This window comes from Pinus tabuliformis, chromosome 8 (assembly GCF_031772625.1).
Source record: "Pinus tabuliformis cultivar Carrire ecotype Pingquan chromosome 8, CPIR1, whole genome shotgun sequence".
In the NCBI taxonomy this organism is placed as follows: Eukaryota; Viridiplantae; Streptophyta; class Pinopsida; order Pinales; family Pinaceae; genus Pinus; species Pinus tabuliformis.
Genome location: NC_142294.1, coordinates 600378955 through 600406787, shown reverse-complemented (window position 1 = coordinate 600406787; position 27833 = coordinate 600378955). Strand labels below are relative to the sequence as shown.

Sequence of the window (27833 nt, the reverse complement as noted above, 5' to 3'; positions counted from 1 at the left end):
CATATCAATAAATTTCTTGCAGATCATTCATAGGCCTGCATATGGCTTACAAAAAAAACGTAATCAACATTTGCAACCTAAAGATTTTTTAACAGAGCATTCAAAGGCGTGCACATGGCTTACAAAAACGTTAATAACATTTGCAATATAAAGTAATGGTTCAATGGCACGCCTTACAAAAACGTTAACCACATTTGCAGTCTCAAGTAATGGCTTAATGGCTTGTCTCAGTCTTGGGTTTCAGTAGTATGTTTTTTTTCAATGTTTTAAACATAGTCAATGAAGTGGTTTAAGTGAAATTAAGATCAAGTTTATTATTGTGGTAAGAATATATTTAATGGTTTTTTAATAAGATTTATTAAAAATTTATGAGTTAGCAAGAGCTTATTTTTTTAATTCAATGTTCTAAAAATAAAATTTGAAATTCGGAAAAAAAAATAACATACCATTATACCAATCATTAAATTATCTCTACTGTAAATGAAATCCGACCATGGAACTGAAAAAGAATTCCGAAAGGAGCAGACGTAGTCTTATGCGAGGATGGAAAAAAAAAATCGATGTCAATAAAAGTGACAAATGGGAGTTTTTGGTAAATTTATCCCAATATTGGATTTAATGACAAAGAAATGTATATAAAAGATAATTATATTCGTTTTAGCGCAAAGGAAATGCATATAAAAGAGAATTTTATTCGTTTTGGGGCGAAGTAATGTAGAGGAAAGAGAATTTTATTGGTCGTAGGCAAAGTAATGCATATGAAAAGAGAATTTTATAATATTGTAGAATAAAGTAAGGTGTATGTATGATTAAAAAAAAAATTATAATGTAAGGGTATTTAAATGATCAAAATCACTAACGAATAGTATCATGTTGGACCATTTCACATCAAGCTTAAGCCATTCTAACTCTTGAGCGACTCCAGTCTTAATATCCCCAAATTTTTACCCATCAAATTTAAAATCACATATTCTTATTTTAATAATAAATTTTAGAAATAACTGCAAGCAGGTCCATTATTTTTAGGATTACAAAATACTTTTGAAAAATATCATCACCTGTCATGCCTCAGGCAAACAATCCAAACATTAAAATCAGACAGTGTAATACATGGGATTGGGCAGCTTGAACGTTCTGTCCCCAACGGCATATCCAGTCAGATCGCTCCATTGATCGCCGGAGTTCCCTAAAATCCTAAACCCATCTTGCTCAATCTTCAATCTTCTCTCAGATTTAAAAACCACAGCGCTCTTCTCATAATCTTCCGGCTCCCTGCCGCACAAATTAACGATTAATCTCATGAACACAACTCTTTCCGTGCATTACCCATCGAAACCAGACATTCCAAACTCACAGAGACACATCAAAGAAACGAAATTGGTAAATGCATCGTTGGTTGCAGAGATCACCTCAACAAAAGCGCCTCCCATGAATGATAACCAGCCAGGGCCAGATTCTTCTCAGTGGCATTCCTCTCGTAGTCGTACCTGGCCGTTAATAGAAAGATCTTGAACCCCAATTTCAGCAGATGGTTGTATAAACTACGACTGGCAGGCAATGGCGGGGCCTCTGCCAAATCCGACCACTCTATAAAAGCACCATCGTCGATCCCCTCTCCTCTGCAAACAGGGAAGCCCAAACAAATTGGGGGAAATAAAGCAGAGGGGAAAGGCGTTTGTTAATTGGTTCTGCCAAATCTGACCACTTTATAAAAGCGGCATCCTTCATCCCCTTCTCTGCAAACACTAGGCCAAAAAATGGAAAAATTGCAGAGGGGAAAGGCATTTGATTGCTAGTTCATCTTACCCATATTGTCGGCTAGCGAAAAAGGGCAGGCTTGAGAGCAGTGTCTCGTCCACATCGAAAACCCACGCATCCTTCCCATCGCCTGAGAGTGTGAGAGAATTAACATAAGCCATGGATTCTTTGGCCACCATTTGTAAGTCCCTCACATATTGGCTTCCACTTCCGACCATGTAGCTTTTCACGTATTCCACGAATTCAGGAAGCACCTGTTAGCTCCCATAACGGCCGCCGATAATTCAAACCAACTGACCATCCGCCGCCGATTCCAATATTCACTGAAACCATCTGCTGTTAAATTAATTTCTTGTTGTGAATTCATGGAGTGGTCCATTATTCCCAGTGCAGTTCTCTACCATGTCGTGTAGAACACTTAACATATAGCCAACTAAAGCTTGATGGAAGCTTGGCTATAAATACTTCTGTTTGGTCATCGAGCTCACTCACTCAACTTCTTCAGCGTTACACCATCAAATGAGAGTGAGCAGAGATTGGAAGTACCACACGGATGAGAGATTTTGGGTCGCGTGTTAAAAACCCCGCCATCAAGTTAGGTCGGGCTTACGTGCAACTACATCTCGAATTGTTTTTTGTTTGTAAGAAAAGACCTGTAAATTTGCAACCTTTCGGTTCACCTTTTCTTTTTCCCTTTTGGCATTTCCGTTTCTGAGTCTGCAATATGTTGCTTGGCTTCTATGAAATGTCATCATAAGTAGCCGTCTATTGATCAGTACAGACATGGAGGGTTCTAAGGCTACCAATGACCCCGCCTTTGAGTGAAATATTCGCCATAATATTCTGCGGTTGGTTGTCCTGTTTTTGCTATTGTGAAATTTCAGTGCTGTAGTTGCTCCTTTATTATGTCCTTCGGTTCCATGGCAGCGCTCCTCATGGTAAATTTAGCTAACGTTGCTGAAAATAATCGGTTTGATTGGAATTTACTTTAGCTAGCGCGTTTTAAATTGTGAAGCGGAACAAGAAGCTTTGCGTACGAAATACATTGTGAGTGTGAGTAGCATCAATGGCCGGAGGTATGATTTCTTGGGTATTAAAGTTTTTCGATTCTTTTAAATGTTTATTCCACATTATAGAATCGTTATTAACCTAACATTTGGTATCAGAGCTAGTTTTATCTCTGCCTTGATGTTTATAGACATGTTTTGTTTGGCTCAATGCCATATTTAGAGGATTTTCTGAATTAAGGCATTTATTTGGAAATATGTCTAATTTTTGCTTAATTTTTATGCTTATAATATTTATTTGGTTTAATTATATGCAATCTGTATAATTGTTGTGCAAATTTATAACTATGTTCATATTTAATTTGCATGAATTGATTATTTCTACTCTAATTAATACATGCTATTTTGGATGAGTATACGAGACCCATCGTTGAATGTTATGCATGAATATTTTAGTTTTATTTATGCAATTTATAATTATTCTCATATCAAGTTAATTTTTATGCAGAAAATAAGTAATGTCTAGTGATCCATATAATTTTTAATTGATTAGAGAATAGCCACAACATCTCTAATTAAATAATATTATATATTATGATTGATTGGGATCACATAAAGAATATTTACACATTAATCATAATATACCCTTTAGAATTATGAATCAAGTGAATAATTTGATAAGTTCTATCATAAAGAATAATTGAATCTGTTTGAATTGGAAATTTAGCCCACAGGGAATTTTTATGTCATTAGATTCAATTTTAAGCATGATTTACGTTGGTAAAGCATGAAATTTTATTTTTAGGCCTCAATTTTTAACATAAGAATGTGATCTTTAATTTTATGCAATTGTACAACCTGCAAATTTATCTGAAATTCGTTGTGATATCCCTGAACTTAAGGGAGATAACTATAAGGTTTGGAAGGAGAGAGTTCTCCTTCAATTGGGGTGGATGGACATAGACTATGCTATTAGGAAAGATGAACCACCGACACTCACTAATACCAGTACTGCAGCGGACATCACGCTTTATGAACAATGGGAGTGATCTAATCGTCTAAGCATGATGTTCATTATGACTAAAATTTCAGCTGGTATTCGTGGTTTCGTTGATCAGCATGAAAAGGTCTGAGACTTGGCTGAAAGCCATTGATGATCAATTTGTCACTTCAGACAAGGCACTAGCAAGCACTCTAATCATGAAGTTCTCATCCTTAAGGCTTACCAGTGTGAAAGGTGTACGTGAGCACATCATGCAAATCAAGGACACTGTGGCTCAATTGAAGAAACTCTAGGTTGAAATATCAGAGTCTTTCCTGGTGCACTACATCCTGAACATCCTTCCGCACCAATACGGACCCTTCAAAATCTCATACAACACACATAAGGATAAATGGTCAATTAATGAACTCATGACCATGTGTGTTCAAGAGAAAGGGAGACTGGTGATGGAACTAGGAGAAAGTGCAAAACTGAGAACGCGTGGAAAGGGCAAATCTCAAGCCAATCAGAAAGGGAAAGGTAAAGTACCTCCCCAAGCTGATATCAAGAAGGATTCGAAGTGTTTCTTCTATAAAAAGAAGGGACACATGAAGAAGGAATGCGCCAAATTTCAGAAATGGCTTGCGGACAAAGATAATCCAATCTCATTTGTTTGTTATGAATCTAATATGGTTAATGTCAATATTAACACCTGGTAGATTGATTCTGGATCAACAATTCACATTTTGAATTCCTTGTAGGGTTTGCAAAACCTAAGGAAGCCAGTAGGAAGTGAGCAAAGCATCTTATCAAGAAACAAGAAGGGCTCACATGTGGAAGCTATAGGAACATGCTATTTAGCTTTAAGTAGTGGCTTTATTTTAGAATTAGAAAAGACCTTTTATGTTCCAAGTTTTTCTAGAAACTTGATTTCAGTTTTAAGACTTGTACATTTTGGATATTCCTTTAACTTTTCAGAAACATCCTTTAGTTTATTTTATAAATCTGATTGTGTTGGGAATGGTATTTTGTTTAATGGTCTTCACTGTATTAATTTACAAAACAATGTCACTTATGATTCAATGCATGTTCACACTGGCACTAAAAGATGTGTTATTAATGAAGATTTCTCTAAATTATGGCACCAGAGATTAGGTCATATCTCCATAGAAAGAATTAAAAGATTGGTAAATGAAGGGGTACTTAATACCCTAGATTTTATTGATTTTGAGACTTGTGTGGACTGCATAAAGGGAAAGCAGACCAACAAGTCAAAGAAAGGTGCCAATAGGAGTTCAGACATATTAGAGATCATACATACTGATATATGTAGTTTAGACATGGACTCACATGGTCAGAGATACTTCATCTCTTTTATAGATTATTACTCACGATATATGTATCTCTACATGCTTCATAAAAAGAACGAAGCATTAGATGCCTTTAAGATCTTTAAGGCTGAAGTAGAGAAACAATGCGGCAAGCAAATTAAGATCGTGAGATCAAATAAAGGTGGAGAATATTATGGTAGATACACAGAAGATGGACAAGCACCTGGTCCATTTGCAAAATTTCTTCAAGAGCATGGGATTGTTGCCCAATACCCCATGCCTGGTTCAACCGACCAGAATAGTGTAGCAGAAAGAAGAAACCGAACATTATTGGACATGGTGTGGAGTATGCTTAGCAGCTCCAATCTTCCTAAATCCTTGTGGACTGAAGCACTTAAGACGACAATGTATATATTAAACAGGGTTCCAACCAAGGTTGTTCCTAAAACGCCATTTGAATTATGGAAAGGTTGGAAACCGAGTTTGCAACATATGTGCGTTTGGGGATGCCCGTCTGAAGTAAGAATATATAGTCCACAAGAGAAGAAGCTGGACTCAAGGACCATTAGTGGGTATTTCATTGGATATGCCGAAAGGTCTAAAGGTTACAGATTTTATTATCCATCTCACTGCACTAGGATTGTGGAATCAAGAACTGCAAAGTTTCTTGAAAATGACTTGATTAGTGGGAGCGATTAAACCAGGAACATAGTTTCTGAGAAGGATCATTCAGAATCTCAACCTTTCACCTCAAGTGATAGATTGGTTATTGTTCACAGCACCCCTCAAGTACAAATTGGTGTTGAACAACCAATTGTTGAAGTTCCACAAGCTGCTGACGACATTCCAGTAGATCAGGTAGTTCAAGAGTTGCCAAGAACTTTTGAACAACGAGTTGAACCACATACTTCTTAGGAAGATGATGGTACAACATTCAGAAGATCTATTAGACCAAAGAGATCAACAATTCCTGATGATTATGTTGTGTATCTGTAAGAATCTAACTACAACATTAGAGCTGAAAATGATTCCGAGTCATTTTCACAAGCCATGAGTTGCAAAGAATCAGAATTATGGTACGATGCCATGAAGGAAGAGATGAATTCTATAAAGAGTAACGAAGTTTGGGATCTTATTGAGTTGCCTAATGGTGAAAAATCCCTTGGATGTAAATGGGTCTTTAAGACAAAGAAGGACTCATTGGGCAACATTGAGAGATACAAGGCAAGACTCGTTGTTAAGGGATTCACTCAGAAAGAAGGAATCAATTACACAGAGACTTTCTCTCCTGTATCTAAGAAAGATTCCTTGTGCGTTATTATGGCATTAGTAGCCCATTTTGACTTGGATTTGCAACAAATGGATGTGAAAACGACATTTCTCAATGGAGATCTACAGGAGGAGGTTTACATGAAACAACTTAAAGGATTCCCCTCTAGTGATGGTGAGAAATTGGGTTGCAAGCTTAAGAAATCATTATACGGTTTAAAACAAGCATCCCGCAAATGGTATTTGAAATTCCATAATGTAATTTCTGCATTCGGTTTTGTAGAAAACATTATGGATCAATGTATATACCTGAAAGTCAATGGGAGTAAAATCTGTTTTCTTGTTTTATATGTGGATGACATTTTGCTAGCAACCAATGATAAGGGTTTGCTGCATGAGGTGAAACAATTCCTCTCTAAAAATTTTGATATGAAGGATATGGGTGAGGCATCTTATGTCATTGGTATTAAGATCCATAGAGACAGATTTCGAGGCATCTTGGGTGTGTCTTAGGAAACCTATATTAATAAAATTTTAGAGAGATTTCGGATGAAGGATTGTTCACCAAGTGTAGCTCCCATTGTGAAGGGTGATAGGTTCAATTTGAACCAATGCTCGAAGAACGACTTTGAAAGGGAACAAATGAAAAACATTCCATATGCTTCTGCTGTCGGAAGCCTAATGTATGCTTAGGTCTACACAAGACCTGACATTGCATTTGTTGTAGGAATGTTGGGACGATATCAGAGTGATCCAGGTTTAGACCACTGGAGAGCTACAAAGAAAGTAATGAGGTACCTTCAAGGAACCAAAAACTACATGCTTATGTATATACGGATAGACAATTTGGAAGTAATTGGCTACTTAGATTCTAACTTTGCCGGATGTGTTAATTCACGCAAATCAACATCAGGATACATTTTTATGATGGTCAGTGGAGCTGTATCATGGAGGAGTGCCAAGCAGACCTTGATTGCCACTTCTACTATGGAAGACGAGTTCGTTTCCTGTTTTGAGGCTACTTTACATGGTGTATGGCTTAAGAGTTTCATTTCTAGGCTTAGAATTATGGATTCTATCTCTAAGCCATTGAGAATATATTGCAACAATTCAGCTGCTGTTTTTATGGCTAAAAACAACAAAAGTGGGAGTCAAAATAAACACATCAACATTAAGTATTTAGCTACAAGGGAACATGTTAAAGAAAAGAAAGTGGTCATTGAGCACGTCAGCACTGAGTTGATGATCGCTGATCCTTTGACTAAGGGCATGCCACCGTTGAAATTCAAGGATCATGTAATGAATATGGGACTTGGTTCCATTATGTAGTTTCTCATTGTATGGACAATGTTATTTTAATGAAATTCTTAATTATTGTGATGTATTCCTCATATTTATGTGCACCTTAATTTGGTTTGAGAGAATTCATCTGTGTAGGACCAAGAATAAACATAAGGTTTATTCATTAAGAAATTGTTGCCACATAAATTATAATAAGAATAAATACATAGTAATACATGGCAGATAATACTCGTCATTAGAGGACTTATCGCCGTGATTCATGTATCTATTACTTAATACAGATTATCAATGGGTTTTAAGATGAGACATTAAGTGTGGAAGTATGGACCAAGTGGGAGAATGTTAGCTCCCATAATGGCTGTTTGGTCCATAACGGCCGCCAATAATTCAGAAACCAACTAACCATCTGCTGCCAATTCCAATATTTACTGAAACCATTTGCTGTTAAATTAATTTCTTGTTGTGAGCTCCTGGAGTGGTCCATTACTCCCACCGCAGTTCTCTACCATGTTGTGTGGAACACTTGACACATAGCCAACTAAAACTTGATGGAAGCTTGGCTATAAATAGTTCTGTTTGGTCCCCAAGCTCACTCACTCAACTCCTTCAGCCTTACACGATCAAATGAGAGTGAGTAGAGCTTGGAAGTGCCACACAGATGAAAGATTTTGGGTCGCGTGTTAAAAACCCCGCCATCAAGTTAACTCAGGGCTTATGTGCAACTACACCTTGAATTGTTCTTTGTTTGTAAGAAAAGTCCTGTAAATTTGCAACCTTTCGGTTCACCTTTTCTTTTTCCCTTCTGGCGTTTCCGTTTCTGAGTCTGCAATACGTTGCTTGGTTTCTATGAAATGTCATCATAAGTAGCCGTCTATTGATTAGTACAGACGTAGAGGGTTCTAAGGCTACCAATGACCCCGCCTCTGAGTGAAATATTCACCATAATATTCTGCAGTTGGTTGTCCTGTTTTTGATGTTGTGAAATTTCAGTGCTGTAGCTGCTCCTTTATTATGTCCTTTGGTTCCATGGGAGCGCTCCTCATGGTAAATTTAACTAAGCTGCTGAAAATAATCAGTTTGATTGGAATTTACTTTAGCTGGCACATTTTAAATTGTGAAGCGGACCAGGAAGCTTTGCGTACGAAATACATTGTGAGTGTGAGTAGCATCAATGGCTGGAGGTATGATTTATTGGGTATTAAAGTTTTTCGATTCTTTTAAGTGTTTATTTCACATTATAGAATCATTATTAAGCTAACAGCACCACGGTCCATGAGCGCAGAGTGTTTGTTTCTACGCCCAACCTCCATGCTTCGAAGTTATGTTGGCTCTCTTGCTTCAGATCCCACATCTCCCCCTGCGCTATGAATTGCTCTAATACCATGCCATAGCTCTTGGGTGTGGTGGACCGGATATTGGGACATTGGTGGTTGAGGCGAATGTGCAGTGCTAGAGCACTGGAAAAGGGCAAGTCATTCAAGATCTTGAAGGTATTGGCTGCGGTAGACTGCAGAGAACAGAGGAGGTTGGGATGGTTATAGTTAATGAGGGGAAGAGAAGCCATGGAGGATGAGGCTGAGATTCAAGTACATTATCTACATGTATAAGACTATATATACATGTATGAGGCTGATTCTGCTTAGCTTTCACATGAATTTAGCGTTACGACTCTGTTTCTTTCGATGCTAGATTGTACTCCAAGATGACTAATAGATTTAGCGTTACGGCTCTGTTTCTTTCGATGCCAGGGTGTACTCCAAGATGACTGATAGATAATAGTAACTTAATTGTTTAGTTTTGTTTTATTAGATTTTGGAATTTTTTAAAAATTTATATTCAAAATGAAAATCGCCAATATTGAATACTTATCGAAGTGATCTATGAGATATAGATTTATCTCATATTTGTTGATTTGAATGGTATTTACTCTTATTTGAGTTTACAGGTTTTGTCATGTTTATATGCTTGATGTAGATTGGTAAATCGCAGATGGTATACCTCGCATGCGCTGGTTTTTTTTGGGTTCTCTGATGGTTTTGTCTCAAAATTATCATGTAGTGGGATCATTCTCAATAATAAGAGGGACATGACATCATTCTCAATAATAAGAGGGATATGAAAGGCTGGTTTGGGAATGTTGCTACAGTTCATGGCCATTCTCAACAATAACAGGGATATGATAGTCTGGCTTGGGAATGTTGCCACAGTTCATGGCCATTCTCAGAGGGACATGACATCATTCTCAATAATAAGAGGGACATGACAATCTGGCTTGGGAATGTTGCAACAGTTCATGGCTAGATTAGCTTACGATGTTATCAATGAGCATGTCGATATTTTTGGTGTTAAATGGTGGATGAAGTTAATTTGGAAATATTTGATCCCGACATGACCAAATTGTTTCACGTGGTTGGATCTAAACAATAGGGTATTGATCGAGGATAATCTGATTTGTTATGGATTCAAAGGTCCAAGTATTGGTATCCTTTGTATCCAGGGATTAGAGTCAGTTTCTTTTCCTGTGGCTTCTCCAAAGCCTTATGGCAAGTGGTTGTACACACTCTAGATCTTCGGAAATTCAAACCCATTTTCTTTCTTGAAACCAATGTTGGTTGGCGGGTTCATAACATGGGGCCTTATAAATTTTTGTCGATCTTCATAGCATGGAGAATTTGGAAAGTCTGCAACAAGCGGATCTTTGAGAGCTCTCGTTTCAACATCCTTTAGATTCTTCTTCAAATCCTTGGGTTCTTTTATGACTATCATCGCCATTTTCCATCCAATGAGATGTGTTTCATCCATTGTTCTGGAGGCTCCTATAATAGAGTACAATTGTTACTTTGACGAGGCTCAAAAGTGGGGATGCTATGGTTGTGGTGGCCATATCTCCATGCGTGGCAATATCTCTATGCAATTATGGTTGAATGTAGTGAGTGGTTCCAATACAAGAGCAGAGGTTATAGTTGTTTGGGCCCTTATTTATATTGTTTCATCAATGGCTTTAGTTTCCCTTTAGATATATGGTGATTCAAAGGTTGTGGTTGATTAGTTGAATGATAAGAGAAAACTTCAGGCACTTCTCCTACAATGTTGGTTGGATAGAATTCAGGTGTTGAGGGAATATTTGCATATTTTATTTGTCGAACATGTTCACATGGAACTAAATAGTAGGGTGGACTCCCTCTTGAAGACAGGACTACCGACAGAGGAAGGTTATATTTTCCTTGAAAAAATTTAGGAGGGCTCACTCGTTGGAAGACAAAGAATTCAAATCCCCAATGGCCATCCTCCCAAATAGGTATTGCTTTCACATCAAAAATATTTGTGATTATTTCGCGCTCATTGTGTGGAAACTGCTTATATATGCTATGTTCAATTATACTTCTATATTGCTTATGGTTATTTGGGCTTTTGAGGACAAGTTTTTTACTTGTCATACGACCTTTTTTTGTTCATGCTGACAATTCTGCTACAAAATATTTTTGTTGAGCCTTTAAAGGTTTGCCTTAGTATTAATGCATTATGAACAGTTGTGTGTATTCCTTGACTTTCGTTTTCCACAAAAAAAAAATCTATTAATACATTCAAAAATAGATTTTAAACTACAAAAAATACAATTTGAACAAAAAGTGTTTTGCTTAATTCCAACCAAAAACTTCAAAACATAAAATAGTTAGACAACATCTTAATATAAGTATAAAGTTTATTTTTCATATTTTAAATTAAAAATTAAAGATAAAACACAGTATAATAATATCCTAAAAATCAATATTAAGAAATATCAAATTACTAAAAATCAATATTAAAAATTTCCAAATTACTATATATGATGATGGTTGATGCAAATATTTATTTTAAGTCTTATATGTTTTGAAGGTGTTTTGGACATATCTTCAAGTCAAATTATCTACTATTTAACAAAAAATCACTGAAATTATAAATTTCATGTCTAAATTTTGCACAATCCAAAAGTCTTAAACGTTTTTCAAGGAGCTAAATCCATTGATGCATTCAGAAATAGATTTTAAACTACAAAAATTACAATCTAACCAAAAACAATTAAACAACACACTAAATTTAGTAACTTTAAAATTTATTTTTCAAATTTTAAATTAAAATTTAAAAATAAAAACAAATATAAAACACAATATAATAATAACATCCTAAAATCGATATTAAAAAATCTAAAATTACTCAAGATTGTGTCATGCTGTTATTCCTCAAATATTGTTTAAGAACCCTTCTGCCTTTAACAATATCTTCAATGGAGGGCATGGCATTGTGCATTGACTAAATTCGGTCCAAAAAGGAGTTCTTTGCGATTTTTTGAAGGTGAAATCTTGATTTGTGTCATGTACACTGGTTTTTTGACTGTTTATATGGATTCAACACCCTAAAAAACCCCTAGGGCACTTAGATTGTGCAGGGGTTACCCATCAAACTTGTGATTTCAATAAATTCCTGTAGGATTTTAGAGAAATTAGACTGGAAAAACCCACCTGAAAAACTCCTAAAAAATCACACTAAAAACAACTCGCTCCAAAAATGATATGCTCATAAATGTATTGAAGTGAGGAAATTGTTAATCCAAACTTCATCAGCTATATTGACTCATCAACTTGATTTCGATGCCAGCTCCAATGTGATCGTGCTTCAGTGTGCTTTTGAAGTTCACCAATGTCCAAAGTCCACTTTTCGAAATGGTGACAAATCAAATTGTTGCTATCATTGACACATCAACTTGATTTGGATGCCAGCTCCCATGTGATCGTGCTTTAGTGTGTATTCGAAGTTCACCAATGTCCACTTTTGGAAATGGTGACAAATCAAATTGTGGCTCACTGAAGCGGTTATTTGTTGTTCATTTTAATTAGGCATTCCAAGTACCAAAAATCAATCCATTGACCAGAGAAAAATACCAGTAACTTAAAAGTATAGAATGATGTTACTTAAGGTACATACATGAAATCAAATCCTTCACAGTTACACTTCCCTGTGTCTCTGATGGTAATGTAAGCAGGTCACATGAGCCCAAAACAATGAAGAGGTTATGGGCCGTGAACTTAAACAAACATAATCACTCAAGTCTTAAATAATGAAGAGGTTAGACGAGAATTTGAATTAAAACAAATCTGTTAAGTACACTTTAATAACAGTTTAATTGTTTTATGTTTTGGTTTTTTAAGTATATTTTTTTAATTAATTTTGATTAAAATGTGATAAGGATTTGTTAAAACTGAGCTATCTATTAGGATGCATATCAATAAATCTCTTACAAATTACCAAGGATTTTACTATTTTTGCCTTATTACAAGGGGCCAAAGATATTCTTCATAGAATTTGAAACTTGTTGGAGAAGATAACATCCCATTATACCAATCACTGGATCGTCCCACATAACATTTCACCAAAACACATAGAGCAACACAATAAGACAAAATTTTCTCGCTCTATCTACCCTAAAATGTCGGCTTAACTTCCACAAATTTGGAAACAACCAGAGCACAACCACTGTAACACAATTACCCATCAGTGTCCATTGAAATGATTGTGGTAGGACTGTAACACAGTTACCCATCAGTGTCCATTGAAATGGTTGTGGTATCCTAAACAACGGGCTAACTAGGAGGAAATGCTAACAAACAAGTTGTTAAAAGATGTGAAATAGGCATGTATAGGTGGCTTCTCAGTAGTGATATACGATTGTAATCTAAAGAGGCAAATGTAGGTAAATGCCCACTAAAATCAATAAGTCGGCTAATCACAAGTCATCTGACTCAGTAATAACTACCAAGGAAGGGCATGAGCTTTGTGGAAAGGCTAATCCTCAATAAAGAATATAGAAAATGAATTCTACAATCAAAACTTATCGTCGTTTTTTTTTTTTTTTTGTCAGAAGAAAAAAACGTTGGCTTTATTATTATTGGTAAAGTCCAGTACATATTTCAGAAAATAAACATTTAAGGATGGTTACAGTTTGGTGATCTCGTAAGCTTTGTCTACCATGATGGACTAATTTCTAGTTATTCAAGGTCCAACCATACAAAATGTTGTCCATATCCAAAAAAAAAAGTAGTGTTAAATATACTGAATATTCTACTATCAGTTCATCATAAATTAAACAAGATAAAGAGAAAAGAAACAAGATCTGATTCTGTTACGGAAAGTGGATCACTCCTTCCTCTTTCATGTGCCTGTCCATTGAAAGTTTCTAGTTCATAATGCCGCATTGTCCATCCAGACCTTCTTTTGACAACTTATCCACCTCCTTATTAGCATCCCTATAAATATGATTTGTGGTGTAGGATGTTAGGTGTTGAAAATGCAACAAGATGATGGAGCTTAGTGGAAAGGAGTCGCCTTCACTAAGTGGGCCCGCAGGCTATTTTTGGCGCAAAGTCTATTTTTAGACATATGGATCATGGTCTATGAGTTGCAGGATGCTATTTGTGGATGACTGGTCATGTTGGTAAAAATAGATGGACTTCTATTTTTAGACATATGGGTGGAGTCTATTTTTAGACTGCCAAGCTAAAAATAGAACAGTCGAATATTATTAGCTCTTAATAATATTTGGACTATAAACATTATCTTATCCTCTTGGAGCACTTCAGTTCGAGCTACGGATGTGGCACATGCAATTGTCAGAAGGAAATACGCTTTTCTTATGGGTTAGTTGAGCTATTGCATGATGGACTTTAGTTAGAACTCAAGAGATTGAGTTTGGTGGAGTTGATTGAGGAGTTGATGGAGTTGTGTTCAGTTTGACTTAGTTGAACTAGTTGTATTTAGTCTAACTGCAGAATACACTAGTGATGAGTGATGTGAATTAATTATTAATTAATTCACTAATTATTAACCCATAAAGCAACTAAATAATACATCAGTTAACTCAGTGCATGGACAGTTCAGTGGAGACAAGTGTTAGAGGTGAGTGAAAGGGCAAAACAGCTGTCAGTTGTGACTATAGCTGTGCATGAGATTTGCACAATCAATGGATTGAGTATTGCCAATGAGGATTGTGTGGTTCAGCCAAGGGAAATACGAGTTTGGATCAACCATTCTCATCCATTCTCATGCAGGATTGCGCAGTGGAGGCAGGCAAGCAGCGGAGAAGATTTGAACCTGTGATTGATTCAGATATGAGCTAGTTTGTGTGTACAGGTGGACATAGTACTGAGTACTTGCGAGGAGTATTGTACTATGTATTGTTACATGTTCTCAATCATTATAATATACAGATAGTTGGGGGTTTTCAGCTATATGCTTTCCTCGGTTACATACTGTGTTAATGTGCGCATGCGATTGATGTTTCATTGTTTTTAATTCCACAAAATTGATGATCAACGTAGAGGAGGTTATGTATTATGCATGCATTCCGCAATAGTGTATAATCAGGATAATCTCTGTGAATAAGTGTTATATTATTCAAAATTTCTACATTAGGGAGCCCAGCGTTTGTTTTATCCTGTTGATCCATCTGAATAATAAAGGCGAGTCATATTCAGTCAGTCCTTGTATCCCTTCTATGAGAGATATGGAGTCACCATAGATGTTGATGCTGTGCAAGCGTTTCTCTTTTACAAACCAGGGTAGTGCCCATAGTGCAATGATTTATGCTCTGGTGTTAGTGCCAGCGCCACCATGCCAAGAGAGGTTGTATTGTGAATTTCCATCCAGCTTGAGTACTGCTCCACACCCACACAATCCCACTTGTGCAGCATCATCGAACCGTATAGCAGGCAGGGTTATATTCGAAAGATCCCTTTTCTTCATTGTGTTCCTATGAGATTTTGCATCCTGTGGTATGGCGTTCATCCAAGATATAACTCTCAAACAGATTATGTTTTTATCGATAGGATGTCTCTCAAATATATGGTAATTTCGAGCATTCTATATCTCCGAAATGATATATATATATATATATATCCATCTCTTTGTTCTTTACTATACTATCGGACCAAGGGGACATATTATGTTCTAAGTTAGATGCCAAGCTAAATGGAATGTTCAGAAATTGAGCGATACTTCTCCAAACTTGTGTAGTTGAAGGACGAGAAGAAAATATAGTCTATAATTTCTGTGGAGTCTCTACAGAAGATGCAAAAACTAGGTCCTTAGAATCCTCTTTTTAGTAATTTGTCCCATGTCAAAACTTTATTCTTCTATACAAGGCAAGCAAATAAAATTAATTTTAATGGGATCTTCAACTTCCATACCATGTAGAGCCAAGAAGTCTGTTGTAGACTGTGTCTCCGTCTAATGTAATATATGTATGATTCAACAACAATGGGAGTCTGTTTGTACAATTTCCCACTCCATGTGATGTCGTCGCCGAGAGCATTGTGTAATAGGCATGTCTTGCCGAGGCCACTGGTGAATTCTTTCCATTCAATGGCACATTGCCCTACTAGTCCCATGTATGTAGCTTTTCCAAATAGGACAGTCAATCTGATATCTTATTATTGCTTGGCCTAGAAATATATATCTATTTTTGTTGATGATGTCTAATGTGTGTCCCTATATGTCCCTCTCTTTGTTCATACCTTTGATGTAGTTTGTACCAATCAAAATTTTCCAAGCATTGCTAAACTCCCACTCCATCCTCATGCACCACTAGAGGATAATTTTCATGAGACTCCTCCAAATTAAAGACCCATTTGTTCTGATGTTGGTATTATTCATGAACAAACCCTCCATATTAGATTGTCTTAAGTATTTTTTGTGAATGATGTCCTGCCAATCCCAAGGCTGTTTATAGCTCTCCAAAAAGATTTTATCAGCAGAGCTTGTCCAATTTTTTTTTTTTCCAAGAATCCCCAACCGCCGAATTCCTTAGGAATTGCCAGGTCAGCCCATTTGCAAAAATGAGGTTTTATAAAATTAGATGATATTTTATTGGCAATGGCTTTTGGGATCATAAATAAATGTACCCAAACAACATTAATCTGTTGTAGTGCCTCCTGTACAAGTATGCATCTCCCTCATCCAAACTTATCCTTATTTTAATTGCAGATTCATTTTCAGAATGAAAATTCTAATTACAAAGAATTAAACTTAATTTTATCTAGATTTCCAAAAATCTAGATAAAAAAATGCTGACATGCTTGAACCAAAAAAGGAAGAGAATTTGAGAATTTCATGTAAATGTATTTTAATTTGAAAACAAACAAATAACCACTTTATATATGTCATTGCAGAAGCCCATCTAAGGTATACATATTCCTATATAACATTTTTGAAAACAAAATCAAAGATAACTTAACGTGAGTAGCATAATAATTGGCATGCCATGAACAATAGAAATCACACTTAAAAGCCCAAATCTATGTAAATTGAGTCTTTATTAAAATTGCAGGTACAGGAACATCTATGACACTCCACAACTATGCATCATGTCTGGTGGAACATACTAGACTTATTACACACCAATTAGAGAGACAACCACTATTTAAGAGATTCTATTGATTCATGTGTGGCAGCTGCAAGTGCCGCACTGGTAGTTGGGGCCGCACTTGCAGTCGTTCTCTAGAGATACATCCGCAACATGCCTGTTTACACCAAAACCAAATAAATTCAATTATCATATCATTATGGAACCATAGAAATGAAAGTTATAACAACTACATATAACGCAGTACCCCATCTCATAGCTTGTCTCCACAATACTATCCATCTGGAAGCCCTTTTTACTGTTCAACAAAACAACCCAAAAATGAACGAGCTTAGATGTAGCTAGATTCAAACTTGTGACAAACGACACTAAATTTGAAAAGGAAAGGGAAGAGAGATTGATAGAAATTTAGATTAAAAAAAAAACATACGTGCAGTGGCTCTTGGCAGCGCAGTCGCTCAACATGTTCGCAACAACAAGGATCATAAAAATAAAAGCCTGTAAGGCTTAAATTGCAAGTGTGATAATACATGAATGGAGCCCCATCTTGATGTACAATGTTCTCCATCCTCCACACTTCACAAGAATTTGTTATAAATGCCCATTAACTAAGATTCCATTGCTCTCGAGGAGGAATATTTTACCAGAACATCAACTGTGACTATTGATGGTGACTACAAAACAATAGGATGAGGAACTTAGAAAGAAGAATATTTGAGGCAATGGCCTCTTTTCCAGTAATTATTATTAGACAAGGTTATTAACCCTACAAATGACGATTTTCCAACTCCATAAATAAAGAATTTTTATCATTACATCAACTAAACTCTCTCAGTCTCTTTTAATGTCCCATGAAATTCTCTGGATGGTTGTTTAATAAAAGACTAACCAACTGCCTTGCCTCTAACAAAGAATTTTTTGGATTTGTTGCACCTTCAAGCTCATCCAAGCCACTGTCATGAAATTGAGTATCTGCAAAAGATTCTAGCAGTGTCAAATCAACCTCAATTCCCATAACAACATTTGTATTGAACTGCTTAACGTTATCACTGAGAAATGTGGCTACAATGCAATCTGATATGTACTTCAGAACACCCCTGATCACATTATCCAAAACCTGCGAAGGTAAGTCTTCAAAAAGATTTCAGTAAAGAGACTTCACAAGGTCCTTTGAGGCTTTCTCTTGACTCATGAAACTTCGCAAGAACCCTGACTATCAAATATCCACAACAGGTATGCGGTTGAACTTACTATATTTTAAGTTTTTTTTTGTTCAAGCATGTATCTCTTGAATGAAATATTCATGGCATGCACTTTGAAACAAATCAAGTTATTCATGATGAAGAAGTTGTGGTATAAGAACAAATTGTGAATACACTTGAACACAACATTGTAAACATACTTGAATACAACATTACTATACATATTCAATAATGAATGCACATTAATTGTTCAACATCTATACAACCTGAAAAACATACAATTCCCCTGTGTAAGAGAATCAGGACTACATTGCAAAGATCAACTTAAAGAGAAACCACAATGGAATTTGGTAAACAATATTTACAACCATATGTATTTTTCACAACTTTGTTGTCTCCCAGGTCCCAAATCCAAGGAAATCTTAGCTCCTTTTATCATTATTCCCACCCAAAGCATTTGCAAGGCACTGTATCATTCTTCCACTTTGATCCGCATTTCCACCACATGTGTCAGTTCTCCTTGTGGTTTAAATAACCAAGCAATGCCTCTTAGTTTTCCAGTATTGAACAACAAATTTCAATGACAAATTCACCAGAGGCGAGGGAAAGATTTTAGTTAAGTAGTTTTCAAATACTAGGTTTTCCTAAGCTAGATACATTTGAAGAAACATCTTTGTTAAGCCATGGACAATTAGTATGTAGCTTTGCTTTTCAATTGGAAATACTTAGGCATCCATATGTACACAATAAAGATATCATAACCTACAGCTATGATTAGAAAATATAATTTTCAGATTGGAACCAATTATCTTTATCAAAGTCGAATAGGGTATTATAAAAAAAAAATATTCAACAAAAATGCATTTTACCAATTTACTGACTTGCAAATCATGTGACAACATGCAGTTGTTTTTCAACAATTTGTCCACAGTTTCCACACAGTTTCCAATATTTTTTTTGGCAAGCTTTAAGAGCAACAAATCATCTTTGTCCCTCTTGGGAATAGACAATTTCTCTAGGTCAGAGCAATCCAAACCCACATGCCATGGCACACCACATTGAGCACAAAACAACCTTCTGCATTTAGGGCATTTTGACTCTTTTATAACAACAACAACTGGCTCAGTTGAGCTTCCTACTTCAGGCACATCCTTCAACAGTCAAGCAATCCTTTAACGGGCAATAGAACTTCTGAGAACTAGGAATCTCTTTTTCCACCAATATGCCAGGCATTTTTTTTGGATAGTGAAAAGATTGCCTACATCATTTTGATTTGCAAATGGGTTTCACTTGATTAAGAGATACATTATGTCCTCACATCTTCAAAATGACAGTGTTAAGGTGGGGTGGGATAGCGAGGTTGAATTGTTAGGACAATTGTAGGTAAGGAGTCTCTACATGATGGAAGATGACTAAGTGTTAAGTCAAGGTGTGGTGATTAAAGATTACTTCTCAAGGTCCTATATACCAATGTCCTAACTACTTAGAAATTGACTTAATGTTAAGAAGAAAAATTGTGATTAATAACCATGTAAGGGTTTTTTAAAAGAAATAAAGGATAATCTTCCAAATGGATGAAAATGATGAATATCTAGAATGAAAATCTTTGTATCCCCTCAATTTTGAAAAATTAAATAAATGATATTTCAGGTCTAAAAATGCAATAGTAAGTTACTAAGCAGATAAATACAATTTTTTCAATGTACTAATAAGTTTTTAAGCCTGAGTGGATGTCATGTATGTATTGAGGGGTGTATTAAAGGGTGAGAGGGTATTTGACATCTGGGGTACGTCAAAGGATGTCTTGTTGGGTTCTTATGTGCATTAACCCAGTCATTCCTCATGCTTCTTGGTCATTCTTGGAGACAATCCATTCAAAGTTGCAAATATCTTTCTTGATAAATGAGAGACTCTTCTAATCCACCTCTCTTAAAAATGATCTACCCAATACTTTATGAGAAGTTACATAACTACATATATAGATATTTATAATGATGTAACCAACACTTTTTAGGAAGTTATATAATCATATATATGGTTTTATTACAGTTTGGGCCACAACCAAAAATATTTATTTCTAACTTCATATTGAAATTTGAAAAAGATCACCTAAAAAGATGTTTCAACTTTTTCTCAATTTTCATATTGACACTGCAAAGCTAATCAATTAATGAGTTGACATTGCATTTTTTATTTTTGTATTAAATGTACATGACTTTGAAATTATCACAATTTAACAATTCTATCGGATGGACCTTACGTAAACAAATGAGAAATGAATTAATGAAGATTCCATTTTTTTTGTAATGCAAGAAGCGTTTAGAAAGAAAAAAATAGAAGAGGGTAATTTCAAATGTTGGGCCTTACGAGGAGTTTTGGAGCATCGTGCAAGCTGCTTTTTTAAGCAGAATTATTGAGCCAATTTGGATGTCTCTAGATGCAACTTGTGGGCTATATGCGGATGGTAGCAAAGTCTTGTGTTGATGTGTTCCATCAGATAGAGTAATGTGGAAGTGTGAGGATGTTGTTTTTAATGAGGTAACATAACCAACATCGATTATCTGAAGTAGTGGTTGAATCTCAGTGGAACCATTCAACAACAGAGGAATGGCATTCGTTGTCAAGGCTGTCTCCATAATATTAATAGGGGGATTCTTTTTTTTTCGTGATAGTAGTACTTGCAATTCATCAAATTCACCACAGCACAAAATTCTAGTAAAAGAAGTTGTGATGTGAATGCGGAATCTAATCTAACAAGGCTAACTTTTGATGGTGAAACAATAATAAGGGCACAAGATATGAGAATGAATTGTCATTCACACCACTATTAAAGGTGAGCTGACCTTGTAGAACAAATTTTTGTAACATGTTTTGGCATAAATTACAAATGTTTTACATAAATCCCATGCTATGTATGTAAGGTATGTGTCTAAACCTTTTAGAAACTGTAACGATGTTTCTCAAACTCATATAATGTGCTCGGAATCTGCCTGAACATGTCGACTGATGTGTCCAAAATTGCCTGATGTGTCCAACATGTGATACCCTCTGTCACTACTCCACTCAAGCCTTGCTTGATGCAATGATGAGTTTCCCAATTTGGTTCATTGTTCTTAAAGGAACTCAGCCCATAAACATAATATGCCTTTCCCGCCCTTGATCTACATTTGTTATCTTGATTTGCATAAGCTATGTATCCTCTTAGTACCAAGACACATCCACCTAATATGAATCCTTCCAAAGACGGACAACCCCCAAAAGCGGTAAGCATTTCATAAGCAGAAATTCAACCTAGAGGAGGAGGAGAACAACCTCTCATATTAACCACCCAAGCTAGACCACATTGACAAAATGTCTATTAATAAGATTCAGCGACAAGGTACATATTGTGCAAATTTGGAAATAGCTCAAGCGACTCAAAGATCCTTATAGCCTTACAATACCTTTAAAACATGTATGAAATAGGAACATTTGCCAGCCATACCTAATACTGATCCTTTCAGCAATAATCTATTCACACATGATATGCGATCCTTGTAGGAAAAATCCACATGTTTCTTACAGAACGTAGAACCCATTAAGAGATGTGTTTCAATAGCATTCAGGCAGAAGGTTTATATTTTGCATATTTGGTAGAACAAATTTTTTTAACATGTTTTGGCATAAATTAAAAATGTTTTACGTAAATTGCATGCTATGTATGTAAGATACGTGTCTAAACCTTCTAGAAATTGTAACGATGTTTCTAAAACTCCTATAACGTGCTTAGAATCTGCTTGAACATGCCAACTGATGGAAAGCTATGCTTTGTGCTTGTGCCCAACATGGGTTAAACCAAATACTGATCACTCTCTGGTAATGACTTGTAGGTGTTGTCAGTTAAGGATAGCTTAGGTACAACTACTACTTCATCAAAAGATCCATGTGATATTAATTTGGACTCATCTGATTTTTCCCACAATACCCCCACCTCTAGAAGCCGGATTGGTCTACAACATGGGATACTTTCTCTCACTACTCCACTCAAGCCTTGCTTAATGCAATCATGAGTTTCCCAATTTGGTTCATTGTTCATAAAGGAACTCAGCCCATAAACATAGTATGACTTTCCCTTCCTTGATCTACATTTGTTATCTTGCTCTGCATAAGCTATGCATCCTCTTAGTACCTAGACACATCCACCTAATATGACTTCTTCCAAAGATAGATAACCCCCAAAAGGGGTAAGCATGTCACAAGCAGAAATCCAACCTATATGGGGAGGAGAACAACCTCTCATATTAACCACCCAAGCTAGACCACAATGACAAAATGTCTATTAATAACATTCAGCGACAAGGTACATATTGTGAAAATTTGGAAATAGCTCAAGAGACTCAAAGATCCTTATAGTCTGCAAATGGGGAAATCCCATAAATGATCAGGGTATGGTCGTGGACACCTTTTACAGTACCTTAAAAACATGTATTAACAGTAAGATGTTTTGCATATCAATATGGGGAGATAGTTTAAATGACAACCAACCAAAAAATTAACATAGTGTTTTCATAACACTGAAACATCTATTAAATGTAGGAAATTCAGTACATAGTCAACCTAATAAAGCTAAAGTCCTTTATAGCCAAATGATGTATTAACAGTAAGATGTTTTACATATTAGCACTTTATAGCCAAATGATGTATTAACAGTAAGATGTTTTACATATTAGTATGGGGGAGATAGGCTAAGTGACAACAAACCAAAAAAGACATTAACATAGTTATCAGTATGGGGGAGATAGGTTAAGTGACAACAAACCAAAAAGACATTAACATAGTTTTTTCAGAAAGGAAAAACATGGAAACATCTATTAAATATAGGAAATTCAGTACATAGTCAACCTAATAAAGCACATCACGGAGAGATACGAAATGGCACAGCAGTGCAAAAATAATGACAAGAATAGATAATACACACAAGATTTTACATGATAAAACCTTGACAGTTTTTCAAGGAAACACCCATGGGCAAGACAATGATTTTATTATGAGGAGAAAATTTATAATTAGGCTTACATCATCTTCAATCTTTTGATCTTCATAAAATGAAATATGCATTGTTACATTGGTTATGATGACTATCATTTGGTTTCATAAACCAAACACCGTTAGAGTAACCATCACAAAAGTTTACTTCGGTAAATTCAGTTTTTATATTTTCTTTTAATTGCTGTCATACTCTAACATGAACACAGATTGTATAGTTCTTGGAATCTGTTACCAATCTATTTGGTGAGATGAATTCCTTTGCATATATTGCATGGTCCTAAAGCATACTTTAAGGTCTCGTGAACAAATTAGAACTGTTGAATTTATTTGCAAATACTTATCATATCGGCTAATCCTAAAGGTATCCATCCTCATTAGCATTTATGACATTTTTGTTTTCTTTGAGTGCCAAGAACTGCCACCCTTTCTGGTCCTTGACGGTATTTGTTTATCTCCTAACTCTTTTGTTTCTTTCATCCAAATTAACCTTATGATTCTGCAATGTACGATAAATGTGCCCAATGGAAAAGCCATGGTCTAGAAATCTGATTGTAATTGCTTGTATTCAGTTTGTAGTTTTCTTTCTTTTCAATCTTTTTAATCACCACCGAAATTTGGCATTTAAAGCATAAAAGATAGAGCTGCTATTGAAGTGACATTGGGCAGCCAGCTCAAAAAGATATTTGAGGGCTACATCCTCTGATCCAAGAGCCAGCTTGTGGCCTTAAGTAGGGAGGTTTTAAAGCCTTCAGCAGATGCCTTGGCAATGTTCTCTGCCCAAAAACATCTCGAGGAACAACACTTAGAAACCAAGAAAATAAATAGCCTAACATTGAATACAAAACTGCCTTAAAAGAGTGAATACATATATACACCCAAAAATAATCGAAATATTGAGTTCTACTTTAGAGCACACAAGGATGTCCATTGCAAAGATGTAAATAACTAAATTGATAAATTATAATAATAATCTAATTTAAGGTTGCTGCCTAGTTGAACATCAAATTGACATATGAGACACCTTGGTTTGTGGGTCAAGGGGTCTCTTCCATGCAACAATTTGACTAGTTAATCTATAGAGGTGTACAGACTCTACCCCTCCCAATTCAACCCGATGACTTATGAGGAGGAAACACATGTTCTTAGCTGTTAGGCTCACTCAAGCTATAAAATTCCATGCACACTGAAAGATGGACTCTTCCTTTGTATGATATGGGTTAAATGAGTCTCTCTTACCAACAAAAGGCATTCACCTAACCTAAAAAATAACAGATAGGATACCTCTCTAGGGCCACTGAAAGAGAATATTCTCAAGAACATTAAGACCTCTAGGTCATGACCATGATGGTGGCCTTGTAGCTAGTATAGGGAAGCCTCCCTTGTGGCTGAAATCCCACTAAACGACAAGAGGAAGGTTGTCAACACTTCCTCATTGTTGCCATAGAGTTTGGTCCTCACCTGGTGAATCTCCTCTCCAGACCTGCTAGATTTTGTGGCAACATGAGCCTGACACAACTTCCTAAAGTTAGAAAGATTGTTGTATATAAATGGGTCTACAAATTGAATAAAGGAGTTGATGTTAATCTTTAAAGGTATAAATCCAAATTGGTCGGAAAAGGTTACTCTTAGATGGAAGGTATATATTTCCATGAAATATTTCGCTAGTTGTTAAGCTTGTACATGTTTGTATTGTTTTGGAACTAGTTGTTTTTCTTGATTTTGAGTTAGAGAAATTAGATGTTAAAAAAACTTTCCTACATGTAGATTTGGACGAGGAGATATACTTGTGGTTCCTAAATGAAGCCAGAATAAGGAGCAATTGCAAAACAAAATTCCAAACTTATCATACTCTTCCAGTAGTTCTCTTGAGTTCTTTAAGAATTCACATAGAGAAATGGCTCAACAAAATTCCAAATTGTCCATACTCTTCCAGTAGTTCTCTTGAGTTCTTTAACAATTCACATAGAGGAATGGCTCAAATGAAACTTCATGCTTATTAGGCGCTCATGTTCTCACAGTGGCTTAAAAGGTATGGTCTTTTATTGACATCTCCTTAGATGTTTTCCTTTGCCTAAGATCCAACAAAAGCATGTGCAATGGTCCATCTAACTGGGTGAACCTCAACTATCCAATTGTATGCCCTGCAACTGTTAGATGCTCACCCTGTAGCTTGGCTTGGAGGATGGAAGATATATATATATATATATATATATATATATATATATATATATATATATATATATATATATATATATATATATATATATATATATATATATATATATATATATATATATATATATATATATATATATATATATATATAGTGATAGAGACTATACTGAATTGCTATATAAAACTAAAAATTGCTTCAACAATTTTGGACCACCGCAATCATTCGATCACAGTACAAGCAAATAGGATGCAAATTGGTGGTAAACAATTATATTTTATACTCTGATCACTCAAAAAAAAAAAATTTCATGATACCCTAGTAGAGAATCCGACAACCCATTTTCCACCTATGTTTTCTTAAAGTCTTGTACAATTAAATAAAAAAACACATTGGATTTAAAAGGAAAAAAAGAACTACTGAGTCCTAGGTGGGGAACACTTTTCTACCCAGTCCTTCTAAACCAACTTAGAAGCAAGGCAGAGCTCTTAGCTTCATGGTTTAATGTTGTCCACCTATTGAACAATAAAAATAGATTGACTCACATGACCGTATAGATGATAGATCAGAAAGATGATAAATAAAAAAAACACATTGGGTTAAAAGAAAAAAATTGAGTTTCAGGCTAGGAACACTACTCTACCCTGTCCTTCCAAGCCAACCTAGACGCAGGGTAGAGCTTTGGCTTCGTGGTTTATTGTTGTCAACGTATTGATCAATAAAAATAGATTGACTTAAATGACCGTATAGATGATAGATCAGAAAGATGGTAAATAAAAAAACACATTGGATTAGAAAAAAACAATAAACTGAGTTTCAGGCTAGGAACACTGCTCTGCCCTGTCCTTCCAACCCAACTTAGAGGCAGGGCAGAGCTTTTAGTTTCATGGTTTGTTGTTGTCAAATTATTGAACAATAAAAACAGATTAACTTATGTGATGAGATAGGTGACAGAATAGATAATGGAGAAACAAGTCTCAAAGATCAATATCTGCTATGATGCCTTATCATGACACTTTTGCTTGAGTTTTGCTGCAGTTTTTGTAAATTGGCAAAGGCTAGGGCTCAAGCATAACTCTAAACTTATTACATACCGGTGTTTTCACTGCCACTTGGGAGGCCTATACTAACAGTTTAAGAGTTAGCCATGATAGTAAAAATAATGCTAGTTATTTATCAAAATCCTTTTTAAAACGACATCCTTGAGCTGACCTGTAGCTGAAGTTGCACATATCTTGTGGGCTTCCATGCTATGAAAACATCCCCAGATTTCTAGTTCTTATTGGAAAACATCCAAACTTGGATGAACTAACATGCCACCCATCCCCCTGTAGCTCCCAGATATTCAAGCATTTACACTTCTTAGGAGAACCCAATCCTCCCACAAGAGTAAGCTGGCCTCTTCTCTTTATAAGGAAGGAGCACATGAGCTACTGAGGCCTTGGAACCATGACCTCACTCCAAGTACCCTTCACTAAATCAAATGCAATGATATTATAAGGTCTAGCAGATGTGAGGAAATAGATAACTCAATTACAGTAGACTGTGTCATTGGTTGTCCACACAGCCAACCTCACAACATATTCACAGGGGACTTCTCCAATCACATGCCATGAATCAACACATGAATTATAAATTTCTATTGTGGGTTCATAGCTGTTACCATTTTGCGAAGACCCGCCTGCTACAATGACCTGAAAGCTGCCGTCACAACCATATTTGTCAGTAGGGCCAAATTTGCTCTCAATTCCACAAATGCACGGATTCAAATGAGAATGGTGCAATGCAGGAAACAGCCTCCATTTCTTTGCTATTGGATTATAGACTGCAAGATGGTGTGATCCAGTCGAGCTCCCTTTGATAAGGAGCTGCTGACCAATTGCTACCACAGGAAAATGAATGGACGGGGGAAGAAAACAAAGAAGAATCGAATACCATCTATTCGCATTTGGATTATAAGCATAGCAGCAGTCCCTGCAGTTGTATTTAGAGACTGCAAATAACCAGGGCACAACAGTACATAGTCAACCTATATTTGAGTTAGGAAAATTATTTGAAGATTACAGTGGGCATAGCACGAGGACTTACATATCTACACGAGGATTCCGCTGTTCGCATTATACACAGAGATATCAAATGTCCCAATATACTTTTAGATGACAAATTTCATGCTAAAATAGCAGATTTTGGATTGGCAAGATTCTTTCCAGAAGGCGAAACCCATGTTTCAACCAAAGTGGGAGGAACAATGTAAGTTGTGCAATTGGTCTATTGACTTATTAACATTGTAAGTTCAATGATTCGGAGAATACTTTCAATTAATTGATTCAGCAGCCACTGAGCCCTCATTCTCCTACCACTAAATACGTAAACCATCTAAACATGTA

General features: G+C 35.9%; 1 protein-coding gene and 1 pseudogene across 1 annotated transcript; both read right to left on the bottom strand.

Moving 5' to 3' along the window:
• Positions 1–956: 956 nt before the first annotated feature.
• On the bottom strand, positions 957–9213 carry LOC149236911 (acid phosphatase 1-like). The gene is made up of 4 exons (XM_089461666.1): positions 8914–9213; positions 1807–2012; positions 1410–1619; positions 957–1272 (listed from the first exon to the last, which is right to left on the bottom strand). Exons 1-4 carry the CDS (start codon positions 9211–9213, stop codon positions 1095–1097), a joined length of 894 nt encoding a protein of 297 aa, XP_089317792.1. The 3' UTR covers positions 957–1094.
• A 7905-nt stretch (positions 9214–17118) lies between these two features.
• LOC149236910 (F-box only protein 6-like) lies at positions 17119–27464 on the bottom strand (annotated as a pseudogene).
• Between the last annotated feature and the right edge of the window lie 369 nt (positions 27465–27833).